At 21.6% G+C, this 25962-nt stretch overlaps 4 protein-coding genes and 1 long non-coding RNA gene across 10 annotated transcripts; 3 read left to right on the top strand and 2 right to left on the bottom strand.

Moving 5' to 3' along the window:
- Positions 1-6369: 6369 nt before the first annotated feature.
- LOC122718923 (zinc finger protein 791-like) lies at positions 6370-11416 on the bottom strand. The gene is made up of 3 exons (XM_043944334.1): positions 11196-11416; positions 7735-8506; positions 6370-7267 (listed from the first exon to the last, which is right to left on the bottom strand). The coding sequence occupies exons 2-3, from the start codon at positions 8482-8484 to the stop codon at positions 6518-6520; spliced, it is 1500 nt and encodes a 499-aa protein (XP_043800269.1). The 5' UTR covers positions 8485-8506; positions 11196-11416; the 3' UTR covers positions 6370-6517.
- A 197-nt stretch (positions 11417-11613) lies between these two features.
- On the top strand, positions 11614-14493 carry LOC122718935. Its single transcript, XR_006347485.1, has 3 exons — positions 11614-11712; positions 12721-12814; positions 14265-14493. It is a non-coding gene; the product is annotated as an uncharacterized LOC122718935 (long non-coding RNA).
- Positions 14494-16844: 2351 nt separating this feature from the next.
- On the top strand, positions 16845-19954 carry LOC122718921 (eukaryotic translation initiation factor 2-alpha kinase 1-like). 5 transcript variants are annotated; one of them, XM_043944329.1, is made up of 9 exons: positions 16845-17009; positions 17336-17500; positions 17731-17887; positions 17981-18450; positions 18534-18727; positions 18819-18995; positions 19183-19338; positions 19404-19541; positions 19620-19954. In XM_043944329.1, exons 1-9 carry the CDS (start codon positions 16940-16942, stop codon positions 19833-19835), a joined length of 1743 nt encoding a protein of 580 aa, XP_043800264.1. In that variant the 5' UTR covers positions 16845-16939; the 3' UTR covers positions 19836-19954. The 5 variants fall into 5 exon arrangements, with proteins under 5 accessions (XP_043800264.1, XP_043800266.1, XP_043800265.1 ...); XM_043944331.1 differs by having other exon boundaries at positions 16867-16924; XM_043944330.1 differs by having other exon boundaries at positions 16877-16990.
- A 551-nt stretch (positions 19955-20505) lies between these two features.
- On the bottom strand, positions 20506-22244 carry LOC122718925 (divergent protein kinase domain 2A). The gene is made up of 4 exons (XM_043944338.1): positions 21537-22244; positions 21116-21416; positions 20881-21011; positions 20506-20775 (listed from the first exon to the last, which is right to left on the bottom strand). Exons 1-4 carry the CDS (start codon positions 22140-22142, stop codon positions 20569-20571), a joined length of 1245 nt encoding a protein of 414 aa, XP_043800273.1. The 5' UTR covers positions 22143-22244; the 3' UTR covers positions 20506-20568.
- LOC122718917 lies at positions 22124-25900 on the top strand. Of its 2 annotated transcripts, XM_043944323.1 has the most exons (9): positions 22124-22242; positions 22332-22406; positions 22506-22632; positions 22753-22981; positions 23069-23602; positions 23688-24878; positions 24958-25162; positions 25231-25382; positions 25548-25900. In XM_043944323.1, exons 2-9 carry the CDS (start codon positions 22352-22354, stop codon positions 25839-25841), a joined length of 2787 nt encoding a protein of 928 aa, XP_043800258.1. In that variant the 5' UTR covers positions 22124-22242; positions 22332-22351; the 3' UTR covers positions 25842-25900. The 2 variants fall into 2 exon arrangements, with proteins under 2 accessions (XP_043800258.1, XP_043800259.1); XM_043944324.1 differs by lacking the exon at positions 22124-22242 and having other exon boundaries at positions 22326-22406.
- The last annotated feature ends 62 nt before the right edge of the window (positions 25901-25962 follow it).

Below are 25962 nucleotides of genomic sequence, written 5' to 3'. Positions count from 1 at the left end.
AAAAATAAATATTATAGGTAACATATTATTAAAATATTACATTCAAATTAAAATTATGCTATTATATCAATATTGTTATATCACGTATAACAATATAATTTTTCTAAAAAATATTAATTTAAAATAATAAATTGATTAATATTAAATTAAATTTATACAATTTAAAAATTAAAATTAATATACATAATTATAAATTATATATGAATAAATAAAAAACTTTACAAGATATTTAATAGTAATTTAATAGTAATATAACTATTTATGTGAGATAAGTATTTAATTATAATGATAATAAATTTAATAAAAATGATTATTTATATTTCGTTAATAATAATTAAATAATAATAATAAAATTTTTAATAATAATAATAAAATCTTATTTTCATTATATAAATTATATATATATTGTTTATTTACATATATATAATATTTATATATTTTTATGTGGAAAATATTTTATAATAATTTTTCAATTAATAAATAGAAAGCAATTTTGAAAATAATTTTTATAATTTCATATTAGAATAAATCAATTATATTAATTACATTGAAAATCTTATAATAACTAATATTAAATAAATAAATTATAAACATTAATTAATATTATACTTATAAATATATTATACATATATCTATATAATAAATGGAATATAATTTTAAAATGATTTTTGTACAAATTAAAAATAATTATATTGTCAAAAAATATGTCGAGAAAATTGATATTTATAAAAATTTGCTTTGTATATCTATGTATTTGTATAATACATAAAAAGAATAGTATAATAAAAATTCATAACTCGATGAATTCGATGTATTAATATTTAATGTATACTTATTTAATAAATTTGCTATATAAATAAAAAATGCTAAAGACAATAAAATTTATGGAACATCTTACACGCATACAAAATATATCATTTTAATCTTTATCTAATTATAAAATTTATTTGAATTTATTTCTAGAAATCTTATAATGGACATAAATTGTGTATACATGTATTACGTATATATAGGTGATTTTGAGATTCTTTTTAAGTGAAACTATCCATATTATATACTTATATATTTTTTATCTTAAATTTCTAAATTTTTTAATGATTTGTCTTTTGATATCATTCAAAATCATTCATGTTACAAATTCTTTTATTATATTCAATTTTATTTTATTATATTTATATTTATTTGATATATGAATTTATTTTTTTTTTATATTCCAACTTTGAAAAATAGTTTTATTTTATATTTTTTTTTCTAATATTCTGTAAATAAATAACCACAATGAATTCTTTCGATAAATTATTTTTATACAAAATATTATATTTTTATTGTCCTACATGAATTAATCGTAAATCATAATTAACTTTGAATGATTTTGGAAGACATATAATAAAAATCGTCTAACGTTCAATAAATATCGCTCAGAATGTCTTAAAACTAAAAATAATTTGATCTAAAGATAATTTTCTACTTGAAACATTTTTTTTGAATCGAAGAATTTCTAAGATAATCGCATATAAAGATTAAAATGAAATATCTTGTACATATATTGTGTATATATATTTGTATACATCTAATATTTAATATTTGTATATATGTATATTTTTATATATACTTATCAACAGTAGGCAGTTGGCGCTACACATTATTATTTAATTATTTTAATATTACACAAAAAAATTATATATTAAATATTTTTCTTTTTCTTTTTTTTTCATTGAATACATACAACCTCAAAACATTAAAAGTAATATTGAAAACAAAAAATTTAAAAAATGAAAATTAATCAACTATTTATTTCAATTGATAATTAATTAAAGATTAATTATTGAATTTAAATGATAATTATATATACATCATGAGTTTTGTTAAAGGCTGCATAATTCTAATTTTAATATACTTGTATTTTATTGTCCGTGAAATATATATATATATAGCGAGAAATGTAAATATTCACATTTTAAATACTCAATGATGATATTTTTAATTGAGATGAAAATATATTATCTATGCTTACAATAATGGAAACGAATAAATTCATGAAATATGCACATATTATTAATGTATATTCTTGTATATTTTCTTATTTAAAATTAATAATTTCAAAAACAACATTTACGATAGAATATATTTTAATGCAATGAATACATTTTTAGTTTTTTCCGACATTCAGCAAAAAAATACATATGTAAATAATATATATAGATATAGCTACATACATATATTAAATAAATAAATATATTTCCTCTGTCGGAACTTATGACTATGAAATTATTTGTACGCACTTTGGCGGAATAAAATGAGAAAATACAATCATTATCGCTCATCGATAATCGAAAAGTTTTTAATTTCGGAAAATTTTTATTTTATTGGTACAAAAAAAAATAAAAATAAAAAATAACCAAAAATAATATTTTGACAAATAATTGATTGCAATTAGAATTATTGCAGCGAGTCAATTTTGAAAGGAGAATCTATTTTTCAATTTGCGCGTTGATCATTTCGTCATTGTATATATTTTATTAATTCATTATGAACACTGATATTTTATTATCGTTATGCACTTTCTTCTTTATCGATCGATCATAAAAGCGCGAAATTGAAAAAATGCTTTCATTTAGACTCTTACAAAAATGTATTTTTCTATTTTTGTTATAAGTTTTTTGTATATAATGAATCTCTACAAAATTTTTTTCTTCCTTTTCTTTTTTATCATGTAATCAGTTCCACACGCTTGAGATAATGGGATAAAACACATCCCATTTGGCATGTATTTGTATATTTTAAAAATAATAAGTAATAACAAATTATTGTAATATTACACTAGAATTATTTCTGCATATTTCAATCTATTTCTCATTATTATCATAATACTTAACAATTTGCATCCATTCTTTTTTTTATGTATTATCACGTGGCCATATTCGACGACTTACAGCAAAAAAAAAAAAAATTTACATTTTAACCTAATTTTAAGCGCTTCGAAAACATATACAACATAACAATTCTTAAAATTTATAACAATACACTCGAGTATTTCCTTATTTAAAACTTTGCCGAGAGTAAATAAAACAATAATAAAGAATGAAAGCTAAGCTTCCCAAAGAACTTAAATATACGATTGCACATAAATTTCACATGTTTAACGAGAATATAATTCGCATATAACAAAAAGATTGATTTATTTAAATCTTTGAGAAATAAAGAGTAGGCCACGTGTCAAATTATTTCCATTGAAAAAAAGGAAAAAATGAATAATATACATGAGCTCCTATATAAATATTACATACTTATTAATTATAAACATGGCTCAGTATATACGCAAAGCTTTTCTCTAAACCACAGATCGATAATTAGTGGTAGATTCAATCGCAAAGTACATTTAGTATCTCTTAAATACTTTTTAATAGATATACGTTTAATAGATACATATTTTAATATAAAATATTTTTGAACTAAAACCTTAAAAATAGTATCTTAAGTACCGTAATTTCTTAAAATTTCGGACTTTTTGGATATTATATTAAGGACTTATTCTTTTAATATTAGGTGTGTGTATTAAAAAGCTTAATTATAAATACGAAAGTAGAATTAAAACTGAAATATAATTTATATTTCAGTTATATGCACTTTGCGGAATCTTCCATTAAATTATTTCACAATTTATAAAACATTTTGTATTATTTCATACTGGAGTAATGCCAAATGTAAATACAGATGGCTTTAAATTATAAATATTGTGATAATCTAATACAATTTATTATTTAATATTAAACTCGCATGTACGTTTATACATGCATACTTGTACTGGCAGTGAGCATAGCTCCACTCAATACTCTGGCAATAATGGAGTTCTTAATGTGTTTGGTACTTTCTTCTTTATCGATTTTATTCTCACAGTGAGAATTTTGTAATCGCTTATACAGTATAGTACTATTTCAGTAAGACTTGCAAGATCGGAAATCAAGTCTCTTAAGATGGTCAATACTACTCGTTGGCAATTAAATATACATATATAATATTAATTTTTGTTTTGTTTTTTTCTTAAAATTATCGAATCGTGCATTTCGACTCAACGCTTTTGTACTTGAAATTAGTGTGCTTTTATAATTAGATTTTTAACCTCGGAATTTTAATGAAACGAAACCATTTATTACATATTTCTCATAATAAATATTATTACACGAATGATTTCGTTTTAAAATTAATTTGATTTTCTATTGAATTGAAATTATTTATACCTCGATAATATAAAAAAAATTTCGTTCGCGCTAATTTTTAAAATAATTTCAGATAAATCAATGTGATTAAATTTTAGATAACATATAAATTATTATGATATTATAAATATTACCAATTTTAATGTGACAGCAAACTAGCGCCATCTTTCTTTAAAATTGAAAATTATTTATGAAAATAAAATTGAATTCATATAATGCCTTTAATCATTCATTTTCTATGTAATAATAAATCATTATAAAACCACTTAAGTATTTTGTTCGAACTAAAAGTACGAGATTAAAGACAATGAAATTGAGCAACAATATATTTTAATATCATTTTCATCATATCATATTAATACGTAATTGTAAATTTGTTACGTAAAGAAAAAAAATTTTTAGATTAGAATCAATCTTGTTAGTTTTGGCAAGAAATTAAAATCTTTGATTTTCGTCTAAACAAAAAAATTTATAATATATATCATAAAATATATATTATAAAAACACATAACATTTAATTTAATTTTGAAGAACAAAGAAATAAATTAATCAAAAAAAAAAGAAAGAAAATTTTTTATGACAGTGGTGAAGACATAATCGATACATTTCGATTATTTAAATTTTTTAAATTTCAAAAGAAATTTCTAATAAAGTAATTTTTCACGCATTTCTTTCAATAAAAAAATCAAATTTACAAATACTCAAAAAACATAACAAATGAATTATATATTTTGTACATAATCTCGTCTTGTGTCAAATATTCTTTGTACTTTATCTTTTGATGTAAAAAAAATTAAAATATTAATCCGAATTTAAAAATTGTCTCGATCACGTTAATTTCAAGCCTTTTTTAATGATGATGCTAGTTGTGCCACAGCGATATTCATTATTTTTACTAATTCGTTACAATTTAATGATGTACATACATATATGCACGCTCACACACACACATATTTATAATATATATATTATGAAAAATTACTCAGAGCACGCCAGCTGTAATAATGATTTTTTTGTAATTAAAATTTTTAATTATTTTAAAAAAAATCATTTAATTTTAAAAATTATGCAAATATTTATTGGTTTTGATATTAAATTCATTCTTAAACTTATTAGGTTCGATCAATATTTTAATATTTGAACCTTTTCTATGATTCTTAATGAATTCATTAAAATATCAAATAAATAATTTTTCAATTTACAAAATATATTAATATTTTCTTTATATTATGTGGCAATTTATAAATAATAAATGATTTTCTGGCGAGTTCTAAGTTGTTTAACCTGAGGTATGTGTAAATAGTTCTCAGAACTAGTTGAATTCACAAATTTATGAGGCCACTCAATTATAATCCTATTGGACTGCAAAAATGTTTAAGATTATTTTTGAAATAGTAAAATTATTGGACGTTGTTCTATTGGTTCGTTTAAGGCTTGTAAAGCATATTTTCCATAATTTTTTGTTTTTCTTCAAACTTTCTCTGTTTAAAATGCAAAAAAAGTTATTGTCAGTTTGATTAATGATTAAAAGTTTTTTATTATTTATATAAATTAAATATAATTATTAGAAAAATTATTGTTTTCTTATTTTATTTTATTTTTTATAAGATATTTGAAAGTTTGAAGAAAATTCTAAAATGTCTAGAAAACATTGTGTCGAAACAAAATTAGCTCAGATCATATAATACCACAAAAAAATTTCGCGGAAATATCTGTTGTTTCTGAAGCGCAAAATTCTTTATTTAATTAGCGATGGGCATTTGATATTCATTTTACTTTTAAAACTTCATTTTATTTGAATATTAAAAGTTTTAAAAGTTTTAAAATATGTGAATTTATTGTAACAATATTTTATGATGAGATTAAAATTATTTCTATTAATCACATTTTAATTTTTTCATTCCAAAATTCAAAATTTGTTAAGATATTAAAAATTTAACAATTTTTGTATCTTCTAATATTAATTATTTGAATTTTTCCAGCCCATCACTATTCCCAACATTGTATAATTAGTGAGAATGATATAGTAAGATAAATAAAAACATTAATCGACAATATTTTGTAATTAGAATTAAAATCATAGTTTAGAGTTTATAATTTATATAAATATAATATATTATACAAAATATTGATAAGTAAGTTAAAAGAAAAAATAACTTTGATACTTGATCGAAAATGATAATCTCACTATATCTTCCATTAATTATACTTAAATTTTTATATTTTTTCATGAACATTATGTCTCACCATTTATGACATTATCACTGGTTCATAATAATTAATTTCTTCCATATCTTCTACTATGATGCTTTTGCAAATTGAATAACAGAGTTCTGTCTTTGAGAGGCAATAAGACCATTCCTTTCAATTTCCATGGATTCTAATATCATTTTACACCGTTTTCTTGGAGGGAGAATTAATGTTTCTCGTACAGGAATTGCCAAATCAAGAGGATCTGGCGAAGGTACAGGACTCACAGGATTGCTACTTGGAGGAGTTAGAATTGGATCTCTTTCAACTCTGATTCCATATTCTCTTTGCCTTTCTTCTTCAACTGCTTCCAGCGCAGCCTCAACTCTTCTACGAGCATCATTTCCTGGCAAATTGAGAAGAGATGAACAATCACCAACAAAATCAGTACTTTGAATTCCAAAACCAGTATATGTTGAAGAAACTTCTGGATACAAAAATAAATGAGGCTGTTCAACAGAGACAGTAGGTGTTGTTTGAAAGTCTCTATTTTCACTAGATATGAGATGTGATTGTGAATACTGCTCTCTGGAATACATATAATAAGGAAAATCACGTGGAGTGTTATCGTAAGTAGCAACTTCATCGTTTGGCTCTTCAGTCTTGTGATTTTCCTTGTCACTGCCAGTGCTTACACTATTCTGTGAGATTTCAATTTCTGGCTCAATTGGCGAATCCCGAGGAGAACCAACAACTGATGAATCTGAATGAGTTTTAATATGTAACTCCATTGTTTTCTTTGAACCAAAAGTTTCATGACATAATGTACACTTATAAACTTTTTCACCATAATGGGCAACCTGAAACATTTTTTATATTATTATATTATATATTATATATATTTTATATTATATCATATTATATTATATTATATTATATTATATTATATATATGCAACAATTTTTATTTAAACAATATTAATTATTGTAACAATATATTAAAATTGAAAAATTACAAAATCTGTAATTTGTTAATCTATACAATATATTAATTCTTAAATATTAATAAAATATTTTTTGATTTTTAAAAAATTAAATTTACTTTATATATATTTATATTATCATAAAAAAAATGTAATTAAATATATATTATTTATATATTATTATATTATTTATATTTATATATATTACATATTTTATATATTATAAAATATATATTATATATTATTATATTATTATTATACTTTTAAAACATAATAATAATTAAGAATATTAAAAAAAAAATAATTATATCTATTTATCTATATATCTAAAAAAAAGAATAATACCTGATGTAACTTTAATACATGATTATAACCAAAGGATTTCCCGCAAATGTCACAAGTATATGGTTTCTCTCCGGTATGCGTACGCGTATGTACCTTCAATTGCTTTGAGCAAGTGAATCCCTTGCCACATGCTTTGCAAACGTATGGTTTTTCTCCGGTATGCGTGCGCATATGAATTACTAATTGTCCGCTTTGAATGAACGTTTTTGAACAGACAGTACACTTATGAGGCCGTTCTCCGGTGTGAATTCGCATATGCCGATGTAGTTTACCACTATGTTCAAACGCGCGTTCGCACACGTCACACTTGTAAGGCCGTTCTTTTGTATGTATACGACGATGAACGCTTAAATTCTCTTTTACGGAAAACGATTTACTACAATATTCGCATTGATACGGTTTTTCACCAGTGTGTGTACGATAATGTCTAGTCAGTCGCGCAGGTACCGCAAAAGTTTTCCCGCAAATATTGCATCGGTATGGATCGTCACCTTCTTTACCGTGTGAGCGCAAATGGCTCTGATATAAATTCTTTTGATCAAAGGCTTTCTGACACAGCAAACACTGGTATGTCTTCTCTTCAATATTTGTTAATGTTTCAGAACCACATGCCGGTGAAGTGAATACACTTAAATCCGGACTACATACGAGACTTTTCACAGGATCTACTGGTTCCACAGTCGATATTTCATTCTTGACCGACATCGTTGTGGAATTTGTAATTTGTTTTATTTGATAATAACCCACCATTCTTTGCTATAAGCAAATAAATCTGAAAATAATCGAGAAAAACAATTATAATTAATAAAATTAAGTAAAAAAGTATTTAAACAATCATAATAATCAATAATTTAAACAATCATTTTTTACAAACATAAATAATATAAATAAAATAATTCTTATTAAAATATAAAATTTATTTCCTGAAGATAATGTTTAAAATTTATGATTACATTTTAAAAACAATTTTATTTTATTTTCAACATTTTATAGATAGAATATATAGATTTATATATAGAAATTTTTTTAACATTTAAATTCATATAAAACTTTTTCATAAAAATAAATGTATTTGAATATTAATATTGAAGAAATTCCATGATAATGAATATTTTACTATATATAATTTTTGTGGATTGCAAAATTTATAAAATATATAAAAAATATTGAAATATTCTTAAAACAATTTGTTGAAAAAACAATAATAAATTTTCCTACAAATATTTAAAAAATCTTTAAATATAAATTGATTGACAAAATATATAAAATTTTAAAACTTTATAATAACAAACGTAAATATGAAAAAAATATTCTCATAAAACATAAAAAATATTTATTTTAATAATTTTAATTATCAACTTTAATTTAAAGGGCAAAAATAAAAATAAATACAATATTTGAAATATCATCAGGTCAATTTACCTGTAGAATAACAATAATAACAGAAAAGCATTTATTTGGAAGATTATTTGGAAAGCATATATTTTGGAAGACTATTTTCATGAGGTAAATTGATATAAATAAGAAGATACTATTTAGAAACTGCGTGTGAACGCAACTATGTATAAATACTATGTATAAATGTTTCGATTATGCGTTATTCTGAAACGGAGTAATATAGCTCCATTCCCCACTACTCGCCCTTTTTCAAGTCCAAAAAAACACCTACGAATCGTGCGACGCCCCGTGTATACACGCACGCGCACGCATTGCGTACACGCATTCTATGACTTTAGCCCGTCCCCGATTTCACTGGCCCTATGATGAACCGTATATATTATTGACGTATGAACCTTCTATCTCAAAACTTTTTTATTTCCTTTATTAAATTGAAGACAGAAATCATTTAATCATCTATTATTCATAATGAATTTTTTCATAATATGATAAAATAAGGAAAATTGAAAAATATGTTACGTATAATTTTAAATGATTCGATAAAATATATCATATATATATAAAATTTTTTTTAATTTAAAAGAAAATATTATTTAATTATGTATTATCAAATAGAAAGTATTAATTTCATTTATAAAAAAAAGAAAAGATTTGTCTTTTATTTATATAATAAAAAATTAATAAAGTTTATTTACAAGCATAACAAAAAAATTTATTAATCATTATTACTTATTATTATTTTTTTTACAATTTTCTGAAATCTTATTATAATTGCTAAACATATTCAAATTAGAAATTTTATTTAAATATTCCAGTTAAAAGTATAAAGATAACATTGAACAAAATTTTACTATGCATATTATCTTAAATTAAAAATTAATAACTGAATATCTAATCTGCCATATTATAAAAACTAAAAATATTTTTATTTATTAAAAATATGTATACAAATAATGATTACTTTTACATCTGAAAATATTTTTACTATATAATATTATATAATAAATACATAATATATTTCATATATATACATAATATATTCATATAGTATATTTTTTCGTGTATTATAATTTTTAATTACCACCATTATAGAAATATCAACATAAAAACAAACATATCTCAATAGCAAATATATAATTGAATTTAATAAATTCGCATATTAATATTTTCAATGAAATTAATTTGAAATATTCTTTATGTAAATTTAAATTTAAATTTCTAACCTAATAGAAAACATATTAAAGAAATCCGACATTGTTCGCACATTTATACGAGGTCGTCGGTTCAGAATAGGTTAAGGCTAGGTTAAACCTGCACGCGCGCCTCTCGATGAGGCAGTCGTCGTGGTCAGCGGTGGTGCAATACCGCGCCGCGTCGCGGTAGAAACCGCCTGCCGCTGCCTCCACGTGTACTCGCCGCATTTTTTTATAGCGATCACCGACCTCGTGCAACTCGTCGCGCAGTAAGGACGTTGAGTTACATCACGGACCGTGACTACATATCGTCTCTTCTAAACAAATCTATTGTGTATATTTGTTTCTCTTTTTTACATAAATATCCTCAAACTTTATCTTTTCTTTCTTAATTTTATTTCCAGGATATGGAAAATGTGATTGATCCCGAAAAACGACGCTACTAGCGCGATCAAAGTTCGCGGCCAAGGAGAAAACTATCGATTTCAATATCAGCAATTTTTTACTTTTTTTTTCTTCTTTTAAATATTTATTTGAAAATGTTTTAAAAAAGTTTTGTATTAAATTTTGTATTAAATTTTAATTGCAATTTATTGATATAAATTCAATCGTTCTACACATTTATACAATGGGATTTTATATAAATCGGATATTAAAATTAATAAACATTAAAATTATTAAGAAAATCCACTGATTTTATAATTTATATGAAATTACTATATGATTAATTCAGTTAATTGAAGAAAAAGAAAGCGAAAAACATCAATTTATATATCATTTTCAATATTCATATTTCAAAATTAAAAATTTTGATTTTAAATTCATTCATTCTCGTATAATGTATAATACAGAAATGTCAAAATCTCCCACCTGTGAGGTTTTTGTTAAACCTTTCCACAGTCCAAAAATCCCATATTCCGACTCAACATCCTTTGAAAAATGAATTAACGAAATAATTTAAAAGATTAAACCGAACGAATTGAAATGAGTATGCACGATCTCTTTAACGCATGTCGCGTTCGTTTATCACTTCTCACAACTGAATGCCGTCGAAAAACTCAAAGTCGAAAACCAAACCAAAGGACCCTTAGGACACGGCCAATCGTACTGTGTAATGTTTACCGCCTGGCTGTACCGAACGGCGACGGAAATCATCGATCATGACCGAAGTACCGTGCTCGGTTCTGCCCCTCCATTCCGGCTATCCCCACCATCGTCACAACGGCGGCGACCTACAATTTAGGGCGAGTAAGTGCTTTTCGCAGCACGTGGAGGCAGTCGTCGTGGTTTCAGCCGACCCGTGGTATAAGCACGACAAAGAGCGCCGACAGACGGAGATGTAGATATCTCCGGTCTATAGGGACGCGTCCGTATCCTATACACACGCGTACGTGACGCCACAGCACGTTATGATAAATTAATCATGAATTCGTTATCATATATAGTCGAATAATCAAAATATGAACTAATTCTGAATTTTTATTTTTTTTAGTATTTACGTCAAATTATTTTATGAATTAACTTAAATTTGATGTAAATATATATATATATATATATATATATATACATATGTATAGTAATATTTAAATAAAAATTTAATTTTTTATAATTATAACAAATTTACATCGAAAATACAAAAATTATGTAAAAAGTAAATAGTAGTAAAAAATAGCATAATATCTTCCTTTCATTTTAATGTATATATGTATTAATATACATATGTATTAAAATGTTAATGTTAATTTGAAATACTATGTTATAAAAATTAAATATTAACATAATATGATAAACACAGTAAAAGAAAAAAAAATCTTTAATTTTCAATGTTTATACAGATACATTTTTAAAAATATAAGGAACCGAATATTTTAATAAAAGTAAAAAAAATTCTGTGAATATAAAAATATTGATATATTGAAAAAAAATGATTATTAATGATGAGAAAAAAACAACTTACATGAATGTATGCACGTTATATATATGAATTACGGTCGTCATCTAAAGTTGTGTGGAATCCAATTGTATTAGTGATACAAATGTATTAGTGAATTCATGATCATACATACTTTCTCTTTCTCTCTTGTAGTTTTCATCAGTCTAAATATCCTTGTTTGATTATCATTGCTTTTATTGTTTCAAAAGTAATTTTATATTATTATTTTATTTCTTTATTATTATAACTATACATATACAATATATTATGTTTGTGTTTTTTTCAAAAAAATGACAAAAGAAGTTTATAGTAATTAATAATATAAAAATATTAAAAAATAATATTATTTTTTATATCTAGTAGTACATATTAAGTAATTAATTCTGGACAATTTTATTCGATTTCGTGATGATCATGCCTCGGACAAGTGTTGTGCGCTGTAACGATATTACTTTCCAACAGAGGAGAGCAATGACCCACTGCGCGCGGTGCACGTGTGCCGAGTGGAAACCACGACGACTGCCTCTGGACAGGGCATTGGACGCCGCGTGCGGCAGTAAGAACGACGGCTGTGCTATATTCTTTTCTTCTTATGTAGTGGTGCTTTTGAGTCTGTAGTAATGTATACGTGATAGCAGTGACGGTAGCAACGACATTGACTGTCGCATCTAACGATGTTGGAACTTAACAAAATTTTTTTAAATATTTTAACTTTTTCTTTATTAATTTTATATTAATTCTATGATAAATAATTATTGAAATTGATAAATAATTATTGAAATTAAAAAACATTTTAAAAAATTTCTTAAACTGATTTTGAAAAAAATCATAATTTTCTTAATAAAATTCAAAATAAAATAAAATTGAAATTTTTAGTTAGAAATAATATAATAATATATATATATATAATAATTATATATATAATTATAATAATATTATAATTTATTGTTTATTTTATTATTTTTATATGCAATTTTTATTTACGTAGAAATATCAATATACAATTATATATGTATATTGATTTATTTAGCTTTTGAGTTTTTTTTTAGTTTTATACATATATATATATTGAATTGTATCTTAATGTACAATTGTATCTTAATTTCTGAAAATATTTGTAATCATGTTCTGACAACAATCGATATATGTTCAGATATTGGATAGTATACTTTCAAATTTGATTTTATCGTATTATATTATTATATCTTTGAAATTCAACACTTGAAAAATATTTATTATTTCTAAATTCAGGAAAATAATATTTTTTCAATCTTGACAAGCCATTCAAACATTTTCAATATGAAGTATTTCATTTTTTATCATAATTGGTATTAGATTAATTTTATCGTTGATAATTTCTGTAGATATTGTATTGTAAAAAATATTTTTAAAACATATTTTCGAAAAGAAAAGAAAAAATATAATTGTAATTAATATAATAAATATCAAATTCATATAAATTCAAAATTAACATTTTGCAATCATTATTGCGCATTCATATTTCTATTACAAACAAAGATAACAATAGATACGTTAAAATATTACATAATATGTTAATCAATGATAATTTTAAAGCTCATTCGAAGGATAAAATATGTTGACGTTGTCGTGAATGTAGATAAGATTACTATTTAAAATGTTAATTATTATATACTATATAATAGTATATATTACATTTTTTTTTTTATTAATATAATGTATTTTTCTTCCTTTCAAATATTTAATTAGATAAGATAATACTATTGAAATTTTGCTTCATTAATATATTTAAGTTTAATATATTTTATTTTTGACAACAATTAACAATAATATATAATATATATAATATAATTATATATAATATATAATATATATAATTATATACAAATATTAAACAGATTATCAATAAATATATATGCATATTTAATGAATAATTATTTGATATAGAATCAATAAAAATTTATAAAAATATAATTATTATTTATACAAATTATTTATACAATTTATTGCTATTTATACAAATACAGTCCTGTAAAGACACGTGGGTCAACACGACTTACGTGGCTCAAAACACACGCAGTGTCGGGGTCGTGGCGAGATCGACAAGGGTTCCGAGCATCGAAGGTAGAAGAGGTCGAATGATAGGTGGTAGGGGTATGGACCAGCTACGAAACTCGAAAGCGGGGAGAAGAGAGTAGTGGGGTTAGGGTCGAGGTAGTAATCAACTCTAGAGCGATGTCGTACCTTGACCAATCTTAACGCGACTTGTTTTAAGCTATGCCAGTAGCGACCTTAGAAATAACTCATGATTGTGTAAAATCAAAATAACAAAGAAAAAATAATCTAATTCATTTTTATCAATGTTTGTAATTTTTTATTAATCAATTGTATTCTTCCAACAAACTTACGATTTGAAAAATTATGATAAATGAAAAACTTTTAATATTATTAAAAGTTTTAATATTATTCATTATGAACTGAAAATGATTATTGATGATATGATATTGATTGAATATTAATATTTGCTTTGTTTAATCAATAACAATAAAATATTATACTTCATCAGCATATTATTATCCCTAACTAAGTTTTTTTATATTTTCTATGTATTATCTATTATTATGTATATTTTATTTATTATTTTATTTATATATATTTAATTTTTTTAATAGCTAAACAATTTTAATTTAATTAATTTAAAAAATGAATTTAATTTAATTTAATTTAAAAAATAATTGCAAAAAAAATTAGATTTTTTTATTGATTATTATATTTAATATAATTTATTTATTTTATAAAATATTTAATATATTTATTTAATATAAAATATTATATTTAATTCAATTGATTAATTTTTAAATATTTATTGCTTATACAGACGCATTTAAATATTTATAGAATTATTATTTATGATTAATATTACTATTTTTTCAATCTAGAATCTTTATGAACATTATACGTCATTATATTTGTAAATAATTATCACAAAAAGAAAATCAATTTTTATAATCCACCGAAATAAAAATATATATCAAATATACATTAAATGTTTAATTAAAATATTTTGTTTATTTCACTATAATATAAAATTGTTTATGAAAATTAATTTATTTTGTATTCATTTTATTTTTTAAATAATTAATTATTCAATATTATATATATATATATATTTAATTATATAATTATTATTTAATAATATAATTATTTTACATATGTAAAATATTTTATGCCGTATATAAGTATGTGTAAAGAAAGGGATGAAATATCAAAGAAGGTCAAATCAGCGTGAACATATTAAGTAGAAAGTGGAAAGCATTTCTAAGGTCAATAACTTCATACCACGTGTAACATGTATGCCACCAACTGCACTACAAGGTATATTATATTTCAAGGTCGTATGAATACCAACATGACATTGTTTAGCTTTCTCTTCCGTATTTATCTTTTTTCAATATTACATAATTCAAAAGTTACGTACATATATATATATATATATATATATATATATATATATATATTGATTTTATAATAATAATATTATAATAATAAAATTAATATATTACGAATTGATTATATTAATTAATAAAAATTACTTTTATAAATTTTCATATCTCTCATATCTCTAATTATGTAACATATCAATAATATATATTATTATATGTACAAATTAATTACATTAAAATTTGATGATAATTTTATATTATTTAAATGATAAATTTTACATCGTTATATATCGTTTATGAATTAATATAACAATCAATAAACTTAACTTATTAACTAATAATTAATATTATATTAATAAATATAATATTATAAAATAAATTTTAGAAAAAAAATGTAAATTAAATTATGAAAGTGATAATACATTTTTTTATATTTATAGAATTTATTATATATATTTTATATTTTTGTTTATTTTTATTAGATTTTTGAAATAATTAAATATAAAAATTTATAAAAGAATTTATTTTCTATTAAAAACTAAATAAAATACTTATCTATATTTACTTCTTGTCTTATAGCAATATTGTTTATTTATAACATTATTATAAATTATTATAAAATATCTATAATTAATTGAATTCATATTGTTTTTAATAAATAGTTCAAATATCACTTTTATACAAATATTTTAACTAGTATTTTAAATAGTTACACAGTATACAGTTTTCACTATAATTTCTGCTTTCAGCGCAATAAATTAAATTACTAGAAATTACTATAGTTTTGAGCTCTCGCAATTTTATAAAATTTCTATTGTAATAATATATGTATCATAATAAATTACATAAACACGAATTATTACAGAATTATTTTCTAGATAAAAAAATTTTTTTTTTAATTTAAAAATTAATTTTTTTATTTATAAGATTATTATATTCAATACAATATTATTATTTATTATTTTATTATATATTAATTATTTGAAAAAGATATTAATGACATTTACAAAATATAAATAATTTGAAATTTATTAATTCAAATGCTATTATATTTCGAAATTATATATATATATATATATATATATATATATATACATATAAATAATATTAATTTAAACATATGATCTATTGTTTTATATTCTCTGATTTTATTGAACAAATATAATATAAGACGGACATTACGGATATTACAATTTATAAATCTATGTTCAGATTTACAATAATAAAAGTGCCACTATAGAAATGTAAGAAATTTAAAGATGGAAAATAATAATTCATCGTTAATTAACCCTTGGGATACATTATCTACTGTAACTACATTTGATAAGGGTAACATAACCTTAAGATACCGCGCAATTTTTAAAACATCTTTGAAATAGAATTATAGTATATAAAAGTTCATATATATTATATTTATATAGTAATTATTATTTATATTATTTATATTAATTATTTTCTAAAATAATAATTTAGTTATTTTTATTAAAAAGAATCAAAAGAAACAAAAAATTTTGAATAATAGATATCCATATTAAATAATTTTAAATATGTAACTTTTAATAATTTTAATATAATCATATAATATTTTTTATATGATCTTATACATTTTTTGTAGTTAAATTTTTGTAATTAAATTATAATGGTTTTATTATTAGGTAATGATGCAAAATCTACAGTATGTGTAGATAATGAAAATAAGAATAATGGACAAATTGTAAGCATAGTTACAACTTCTACAAGTCTTTTAATTGAATCACTTATACAGCAATCATGTATGTTATTTGAAGATGATTCAGAACGCAGGAATAAATTGTATTTTGGTAATGTAATTAAGGTTTTAAGAAAGATATATATAATAAACATTTATTGTTAAATAATATACATTACAATAAACAATATTAACGATTTATAAAACAAAAATAACAATATCAAAATATCAAAAAATCAAAATATGTTTATAAATTTTTTAATTTTGTAATATTCTAATTAGTTTTATAATATAAAATAATAATAAAATAATAAAATAATTTTTTTTTATATTTATTTTTAGCTATTTGTGATAGACTTCATAAATTAAAAATAATTGATAGTTCTTACAATATGATTGAATTGGAACCATTAAGAGGTCAATATCAACAAGCATTGTATCATTTATTTACAGTTGCACGAGCAACAATTGGTTGTGAAAATGCACTACAAATTCCAAGGTAAAATTTGATTTAAATTGCATTTATTTATATATAATTTAATTTATAAGAAAATAATATTATATTCAACTTTTATGTATTTATTTTGTACAGACCATTAATGACAGAATGGTCTCGTTATCATAAAGAATTTCAAGAAATAAGTTTTATTGCATCTGGAGGATTTGGTAATGTTTTTAAAGCTTTAAATCGCCTTGATGGTGTAGAATATGCCATTAAAAAGATAATAGTACATTCTAATAGAGTTAAAAATATAATGCAACATCTTGAAGAAGTGAAAACTCTTGCTAAATTAAATCATACTAATATAGTTTCATATAAAGGGGCATGGATTGAACCTCCATTAGCTTCAACTTCTATACCATGTTTAGTATCCCCAAATTATTCTCAAAACAAATTAAGTTCTATAGAAGATAAACGAAAAATTGGATATAAATCATGTATAAATCGATATTTTAAGTCACAAAGTCCACAGAGTTCTGATACTGAGAGTCAAAATCTAAAAGAAAATGATGAACATTATACATCAATGCAATATAATAAACAAAAAAATTACAAATGTGGTATGTATTAATATAACTCAATTAGCATATATTATTCGTGTAGATAATATTAAATGCATTATTTGTTATATTATCTATTATAGAAAAACAAGTACTTGTCATAGAAGAAAATATTAATAAAAATATAGAGAAAACTAATTCAAATAGTATATCTTTTAGAAGTGATAGTGAACACCAAAATAATAAAATAGAAAATAATATAAGTTATAGTGATGGCAGTAATTCAAATGAAGAATGCAGTAAAAATAAAATACTTTTACCATATATGTCCCAAATGGTATATATTATTATTGTTCATTATAATTAATTTTTTATTTTGATTTTACTTGAAAAATACATAAAATCATATATTTATTATATATTTACAGAATAAAAAATATACAACATTATATATTCAAATGGCTCTTTGTGAAAAAACACTTCAGCAATGGCTTGATGAAAGGATAGAAACATCTCCACAAGCAATAATTATTGCTATATTAACACAAATTATTTATGGATTAGATTACATACATTCTCGTCGAATTGTGCATCATGATATAAAGGTAAAATAAAAAGAAATAAAAATAGAACTTAATAAAATATTTAAAGTATTTTTATTTTATTATCTAATATGTATAAATTTTTACTTTTTAATTTGTTATTAATATTAATTGTTATATAATATTATAATTGTGACATAAATATTTATTTTCTTTTTAATAATATATAAAATTTTTTATTTTATTTTAGCCAAGTAATATATTTATTTCAACGTCAGGACAATTACAAATACAGTTAGGAGATTTTGGATTAGCTTGTCCATTACAAAAAGAAAACCATCATTCAATACTTGGAACACATATGTATGCTGCACCAGAACAATTACAAGGAAAATGTGATCCTAAGGTATTTCTTGTTTGAATAAAATATGAATTTTAAAAAATATTTTCGAATAATTCTTATTTTTTCAGAGTGATATATATAGTTTAGGCATAGTACTTTTAGAATTATTAGTACATACAAGAACTCGTATGGAAAGAATTGAAATAATTAATAATTTGAAAAAAGGACAAATACCGACTTCATTAACTGTTACTTATCCTAAATGGGTATGCTTTTAAAATAATTATGTTTTTTTTAATTCAAAAAAAAATTATTTAAAAATAAAAGTGATAAATTTTTATTAGGCTTATATAGTAAGTCAATTAGTGCAAGAAGATCCTGAAAAACGACCATCAACTAATCAATTATTACAAGATTTAAACGAAGATAAAGATATAATGATAACATGCTTAAAAAATGATATCATTGAAAAGGAAGATATAATTAGAAAGTTACAAAAGAAGATATCAATATTAGAAAATCAAATTGTTAAACATAATATATTGTTACAAGACATATAATTTTATGTATTATTACATTGCAAGATAGCAAGTTTTAAAAAAAGATATATAGTATTATTTTTTACAAATTAATTGTAGAATAAAATAAAAAAAAGCACTTTTGAAAAGTGCATTCTATAATAAGAAGTAATAAAAAATAAACATTTGTAGAATATATATTTATTAGATAACTAATTTATGCATTTATTAGATATAAATATTTAATGTATATAAAATTTTGTTTGATAATAAAATAAATATATTTATTTCATTTTATATTAAAATAAGATATTTATAAATATTTTGAATATTAATTTTTATTTGGTTTTTATAATAAGAGAAAAAAGTTTTTTATAAAGGTAAGAATTTTTATAAAGAAAAAATAAGAAGAAAATATTTTTATAAGAAAAACAATAAAAAAAAATATAAAAATTTATATTTTATAAAATTTATTTATTGTATCTATTTTTTTATTTATTATATTTGTTTAATTCTTTTATTTATAAAAATAAAAACATGTAAATAATTCAATATTATATTATATAAATTTCTAATATATTTTGTTTGAAACATAAAAAATAATCAATAAAAAATTATTATTTTTATTATGAATAATTTTTCAATCTCATCTTTTACTTATATTGTATTACATTTTATTTATATATACAGAAAATCAAATATTAATTATATATGGAGATTTTGTGGAATTAATTTAAATATTTTTAATATAATTAATTGAATATTTAGTTAATTTTTATATTTTTATGTTTGATTTTTGTATTATAATATCTAATAGATTTTTAAATTGTATTCCAGCTAATATTCTATTAGATGATACAGGATTTACACATTGTTGTAATAGATTTTGCACATCTGGATAGTTTTTTAATATTTCTACAGGTATATCATGTAAAAGCCCACCAGGAAGTATATTATTATTTATATTTAATGCTAATAATATCTGTAAATATAAAATATTCTATATAAAACTAAAAAATTTTTTATCAAAAATAATTTTGAAATGTATAATAAATTAGTATTATGTTTTTTAATAATAAAAACCAACCTTGCATATTGCATAGTAATTGTGATCACTAAATTTATGATTACATATATCAACAGAAGAAAATGCAAGACATTCTGAACAACTAAAATTTTCAGTATTTACTTGTAATTGATTCCATGTAGTTGATCTTTCTAAATAACATATAAAAAATTTTTAAATAATTTTTTGAAATCTAATTTTTCTATTTTATATAATATTTTATTCTTTCTCTAATAATAAATTTTTTTTAAATTACCTGCAGGAGCAATATTTTTATCAACAACAATGATATTTTCTAAATCTATAAATTTTGCATTATTATTCTTATCAATTGCTATATTATCAGCAGATATATCAGTTAAATAAAAACCAAAATTTTTGTTTTTATATGTAAACTTGTAAGCTGCATCTAGAAGACTTGAAGCTATTTTTGCTCTATGTAACCATGGTTCATTATAATATGCAGTTAATGGTAATCCAATATATTCCTCAATTACAATGCGTCCACAAGCACCAAAATATTTTGGTACAGGCCACTCTTTATCTGCAGATAATATCTATAAATATAAATTGTTTTATTTTACTTTTTCTATTTTATTCTATGAAGCTTTTTTTTTTATTAAATTTTATTAGATTTTTTATTTCTATGAAAATGTACAAATATATGTATAATATACCTGAAGAAAGAGAGGTTCAGGGTTAAGAACAATTAGTGTCCAGATATTAATATCAAATATTTTTTTATGAATATCTTTTTTATTATGATATACATCTTTTAAAAAATTATCTAAATGTTGGATTGTAGGACAAAGTTTTAAACCATTAAAATTATTTTTTATAAAATTCAAATTGACTTCTCTTTCAATGAATTTATGAAAATTGATGTTAATATTATCATTTACATCTTTTATATTTATTGGACAAATAAGAGAAATATTTTTATTTTCACAAACTATTCTGTCAAATTCATCTAATTCAAAATTTTTAGCCAATTTCTTTAGAACAACTCTATTTTTATTAAAAGAGCCAAAAAATACATTTTTTACTCCAAAAAAATAAGAAAACACGGAATAAAAATCATGAAATGTAATATCTACTTCATGAATATAATTGCATGCAGAAGTACCAAAACATAATGGACATTTATGTAATTCCATTAAACGATTCATATCTGGTCGAAATGTAATGATTGTGGACCATTTTAGTGCTATTAAAATTGTTAGAAGAAATAGTAATTCCCATTTTTTAAATTTTAATATATTATAAAAGTACGATAAAATCATATATTAAAACAATTGTGATTAATTATACAAAAGTGATCAATTATTAAAATATAAATATCTTATCTTTATAGGTTATGTTGAACTTGACATATATATACTTGTAAGTACTATAAATATACACAATGTGAAGTAAGTAAGTAAAATAACTGTGTTTGTATATAATTTATATATGTATATTTTAAATAATAGGTTAATTTGAATAAATAAAGATGGATTATTATGAAATATTACTTCATTTGATAACTATTGATAAGACTGAAAATGGTATGATAATATATTTTATACATTTTATATAAAGCAATAATAAATTTTATATCATATTATATTATATAACAAATTTTGATGACAATTTTTATGTTTTAGAAGAGATTAAAGATTTTGACAAAAGATTGCAATATATTTTACAAAAAGTAAAACGAATTTTAATGAAAAATAATAAAAAATTCTTAAATAACAGTATTTATGATAAAGATGAATCTCTTGATATTAGGTAAGATTATTTTATAAAAAGATAATTTTCTTTTATAAATTATTTAAAATTTTACAAAAATATATAAAAATAGTTTAAATTAAATTTAATATATATATCTAATATTTATTATATTTTTAGATATCAATATATATGTATTACTATACATATTTTACAAAATATAAATATATATGATTCTACAAATAATGAATCTTTATTTAGTGTTAAACAATTCCATACTTTAAAAATTTGTATAGAGTTAATAACAGCAATGGGAATTATACCTTGTCTTTTACCTGGAGTTGGAGTTGACATGGTTAAATTATGTCCCAGAGCTTTAATTTATAATGAAAAATTAACAGATTTACAAGTATGAATTTTAAAAAATTAATTAAAATATAAATATAATAATACAAGACATAAATAAAATAAATTTAAAATATTTCTTTTGTTTTAGAAATATAAACGATTACAATTCACAGTTAATTCTCTCATACAATTATACAATGAAATTATGTTTCGTCCTGCAATACTTGCTCAAGTAGGGCCATTATTAGCTGCACTTTTACAATTAAGTTATGCTCCATTAATGAAACCATCTAAAAAGAATACATTTAATCAATCAGAAAATAAAAGCAAGGATGAATTTATAATGACTGAAGATTTATATAATGAATTAAAAAAAGATCAAGAACATTTTATATGTTTGCTTCATGAATTCTTAAATATTTGTCCTTTATCTACAAGCATGAAAGAATTAATGGTAATTTTGGGCATCAAAGGAGCACCAAAATGGCTCCAACACAAAACTCGTCATTATCTATTACAACAACTTATGCAATCTAATGGAATTATTTCAATCATAACTGCTATTTGTGAAGATGTATTGGATTTTGGAGAACATTGGGATAAATTGGATATTATTTCCAGATTAATAGCTACATCACACGGAAATAATTCTAATGAATATTATGAATCCATATGTACACAAGTATATTTTATAAATTTATTTACAAATAATTCAGTTTATTTTCTTAAATAGTTATTCATTTTAGAATAAATTATATTTGTTTCAGTTATTAAATCTTTTAACATCAACATCAATTAAACATTCAACAACAATAGCAAATTGTTGCATTATTGCACTTTATGAATATAATGCTAATATTTGTTTTAAAAATATTATAAAAGTAATATGTAGTCCATTATTGGAAATTTCAAAAAATGATCAAAATGTATTAAAAAACGAAAATGAAGTAGAAAAATGCATTGAAAATTTAACAAAATGTTTTATAACTGTGGAAGCTAAATTTAAACACTTACCTTGTGAACTTTTAATACATGTAGCTGTTCCTTTATTTTCATTATATAATAATTTTAGGCAAAGTGTTTGTGCAGAGAAAATCAAAATTAAACAACTTATATTATTACTTTTATATGAAGAATCATTAAGAAATAATCTTTTTGCTGTATTTCTTGGGCATAATATAACTAATAATTATGGAAATCGTTTAAAGTCAAAATTTGGACCATCAGGTGGAATTGAAATTATAGGAATTGATGAGACTTGTAAATATGAAGAATTTGCAGATACTTTATTTGATTTAACATTTACTATAGAAGTATTATCAAATAAATTATTTTCCTATTTACTAAAATTTCTATCGAATTCTATAGAATTAGATCAGCAAAATTTATTAGAAACAGAAGATGATATAATTGATAAAATTAAAAAACAATTAGCAGCTATAAAACTTCTATCAAATTTAGCTAATATATCTGCAGTACAAGAAGCACAAGTTGAAAATCCAATATCGTTATTTTGTTTTATAAAATCATTATTTAATCAATATATTAAAAAAAATCAGAGTTCTTCAGATGAAAGTGATTGTGAAATTTTGTATGTCAGTCTAATGTTAATAAAAATAATTTTGAATGAAAGAAAAAAACCTTTAAATTGGACAATATTCAATGATTTTGTAATATTCTTAAAAGAATGTTGTAATTCCAATATTTCATCACAATTGTTATTATTAATACGAGAATTGATAAAATTGATTGAAACTCAAGGTAAATCTGAACAAAAACATTATGAGGATCTCTCAGTGAATTGTAAATCATTGAACAAATTTGAACAAGCACTTAAAGATCTTACAGATCCATTATTACCTGTGCGTGCACATGGTCTTATAATTCTTACCAAATTGATTGAAAATATGGATCCATATGCAATTGCTAGAAAAGCAATTCTTTTACAACTATTTAAGGTTTAGTAAAAAGAATTTTTCTAATTTTAATTTTCTGTAATGTATTTTTTATATGCATATTGTCAATTTTTTATTATAGGAAAATTTGAAACATGAAGATTCATTTATATATTTGGCAGCAATTAATGGATTGTGTGTTTTAGCCACTTCATATCCACAAATAGTTATCAAAATGTTAGTACAGGAATATATTAATATGCCACAACGTATTTCAGCAAGAGAAATAACTGTAGAAACTAGAACCAAGTTGGGAGAAATACTTGTAAAAGTGACGAGAAATTTAGGTATATCTTATGATTCTTTTTTTCTACAATTTTTTTATAAAAATTTCAACTTATATATAATTCAATAGGTGAAATGGCATCAGCTTATAAAAATATTTTAATAAATGGATTCTTATGTGCTACAAAAGATTTAGATTGTTTAGTACGTGCATCTAGTCTTTCTTGTTTAGGCGAACTGTGTAAGGTTTTAGGTTTTCGATTAGGAGATATTGTCATTGAGGTATGTTTAATAAAATATCTAAAAAATTAGTTTGTAATTAAATATATAATAAATAAATTTATGTAAATATAAAGCTTAATTAAACATTCTACATTTTAAAATGTAATTAGATATTAATTGTGTAAATTCGATTACAAATGAATTTTAATTTAATAATACTTTTAGGTAATCTATTGCATTAGTTGCATTATAAAAACAGATAAAAATCCCGAATGTCGACGAGCTGCAGTTATGGTTAGTACTTTGTTACTTCGTGGCCTTGGAAAAGATACTCTAACAAGTCTCAGTAAAGATTTGGTTGATTTATATCGTGGCCTTAAATATTTACGGGATAACGATGAGGATACAATACTACGTTTACATGCTCAATTAGCTTTGGAAGAATTAGATCATATAATGAAGGATTTCTTTTTTTCAGTTCCAAAACTTGAAAAAAAAATATTTTTGTTAGAATCATAATGATAGTTAATAATAATAATTATTCTGAAAAATATTATTTAAGAATATTTACAATTTGATTTTTATAAAGAATACATTATTATTTAATATATAATTTTTTGTTTATTTATTATAATCTTAA

Source organism: Apis laboriosa, unplaced genomic scaffold, assembly GCF_014066325.1.
Source record: "Apis laboriosa isolate Shangri-la unplaced genomic scaffold, ASM1406632v1 scaffold68_cov148, whole genome shotgun sequence".
NCBI lineage: Eukaryota > Metazoa > Arthropoda > Insecta > Hymenoptera > Apidae > Apis > Apis laboriosa.
Note: the sequence above shows the minus strand (reverse complement) of the source record. Positions and strands in the feature narration are given on the sequence as shown.

Excerpts from the sequence above, each read along its gene's own strand:
- LOC122718923 (XM_043944334.1), bottom strand. The coding sequence starts at position 8,484 with ATGGTGGGTTATTATCAAATAAAACAAATTACAAATTCCACAACGATG. Across the intron at positions 7,268-7,734 it reads ATGTATTAAAGTTACATCAG|GTTGCCCATTATGGTGAAAA; the intron begins GTATTATTCTTT and ends AAAATGTTTCAG.
- LOC122718921 (XM_043944329.1), top strand. The coding sequence starts at position 16,940 with ATGGAAAATAATAATTCATCGTTAATTAACCCTTGGGATACATTATCT. Across the intron at positions 19,339-19,403 it reads AAGGAAAATGTGATCCTAAG|AGTGATATATATAGTTTAGG; the intron begins GTATTTCTTGTT and ends TTATTTTTTCAG. Across the intron at positions 19,542-19,619 it reads CTGTTACTTATCCTAAATGG|GCTTATATAGTAAGTCAATT; the intron begins GTATGCTTTTAA and ends AATTTTTATTAG.
- LOC122718925 (XM_043944338.1), bottom strand. The coding sequence starts at position 22,142 with ATGATTTTATCGTACTTTTATAATATATTAAAATTTAAAAAATGGGAA. Across the intron at positions 21,012-21,115 it reads TAAAAATATTGCTCCTGCAG|AAAGATCAACTACATGGAAT; the intron begins GTAATTTAAAAA and ends TATGTTATTTAG. Across the intron at positions 20,776-20,880 it reads ATTACTATGCAATATGCAAG|ATATTATTAGCATTAAATAT; the intron begins GTTGGTTTTTAT and ends TTATATTTACAG.
- LOC122718917 (XM_043944323.1), top strand. The coding sequence starts at position 22,352 with ATGGATTATTATGAAATATTACTTCATTTGATAACTATTGATAAGACT. Across the intron at positions 24,879-24,957 it reads TTCTTTTACAACTATTTAAG|GAAAATTTGAAACATGAAGA; the intron begins GTTTAGTAAAAA and ends TTTTTATTATAG. Across the intron at positions 25,163-25,230 it reads AAAAGTGACGAGAAATTTAG|GTGAAATGGCATCAGCTTAT; the intron begins GTATATCTTATG and ends ATAATTCAATAG.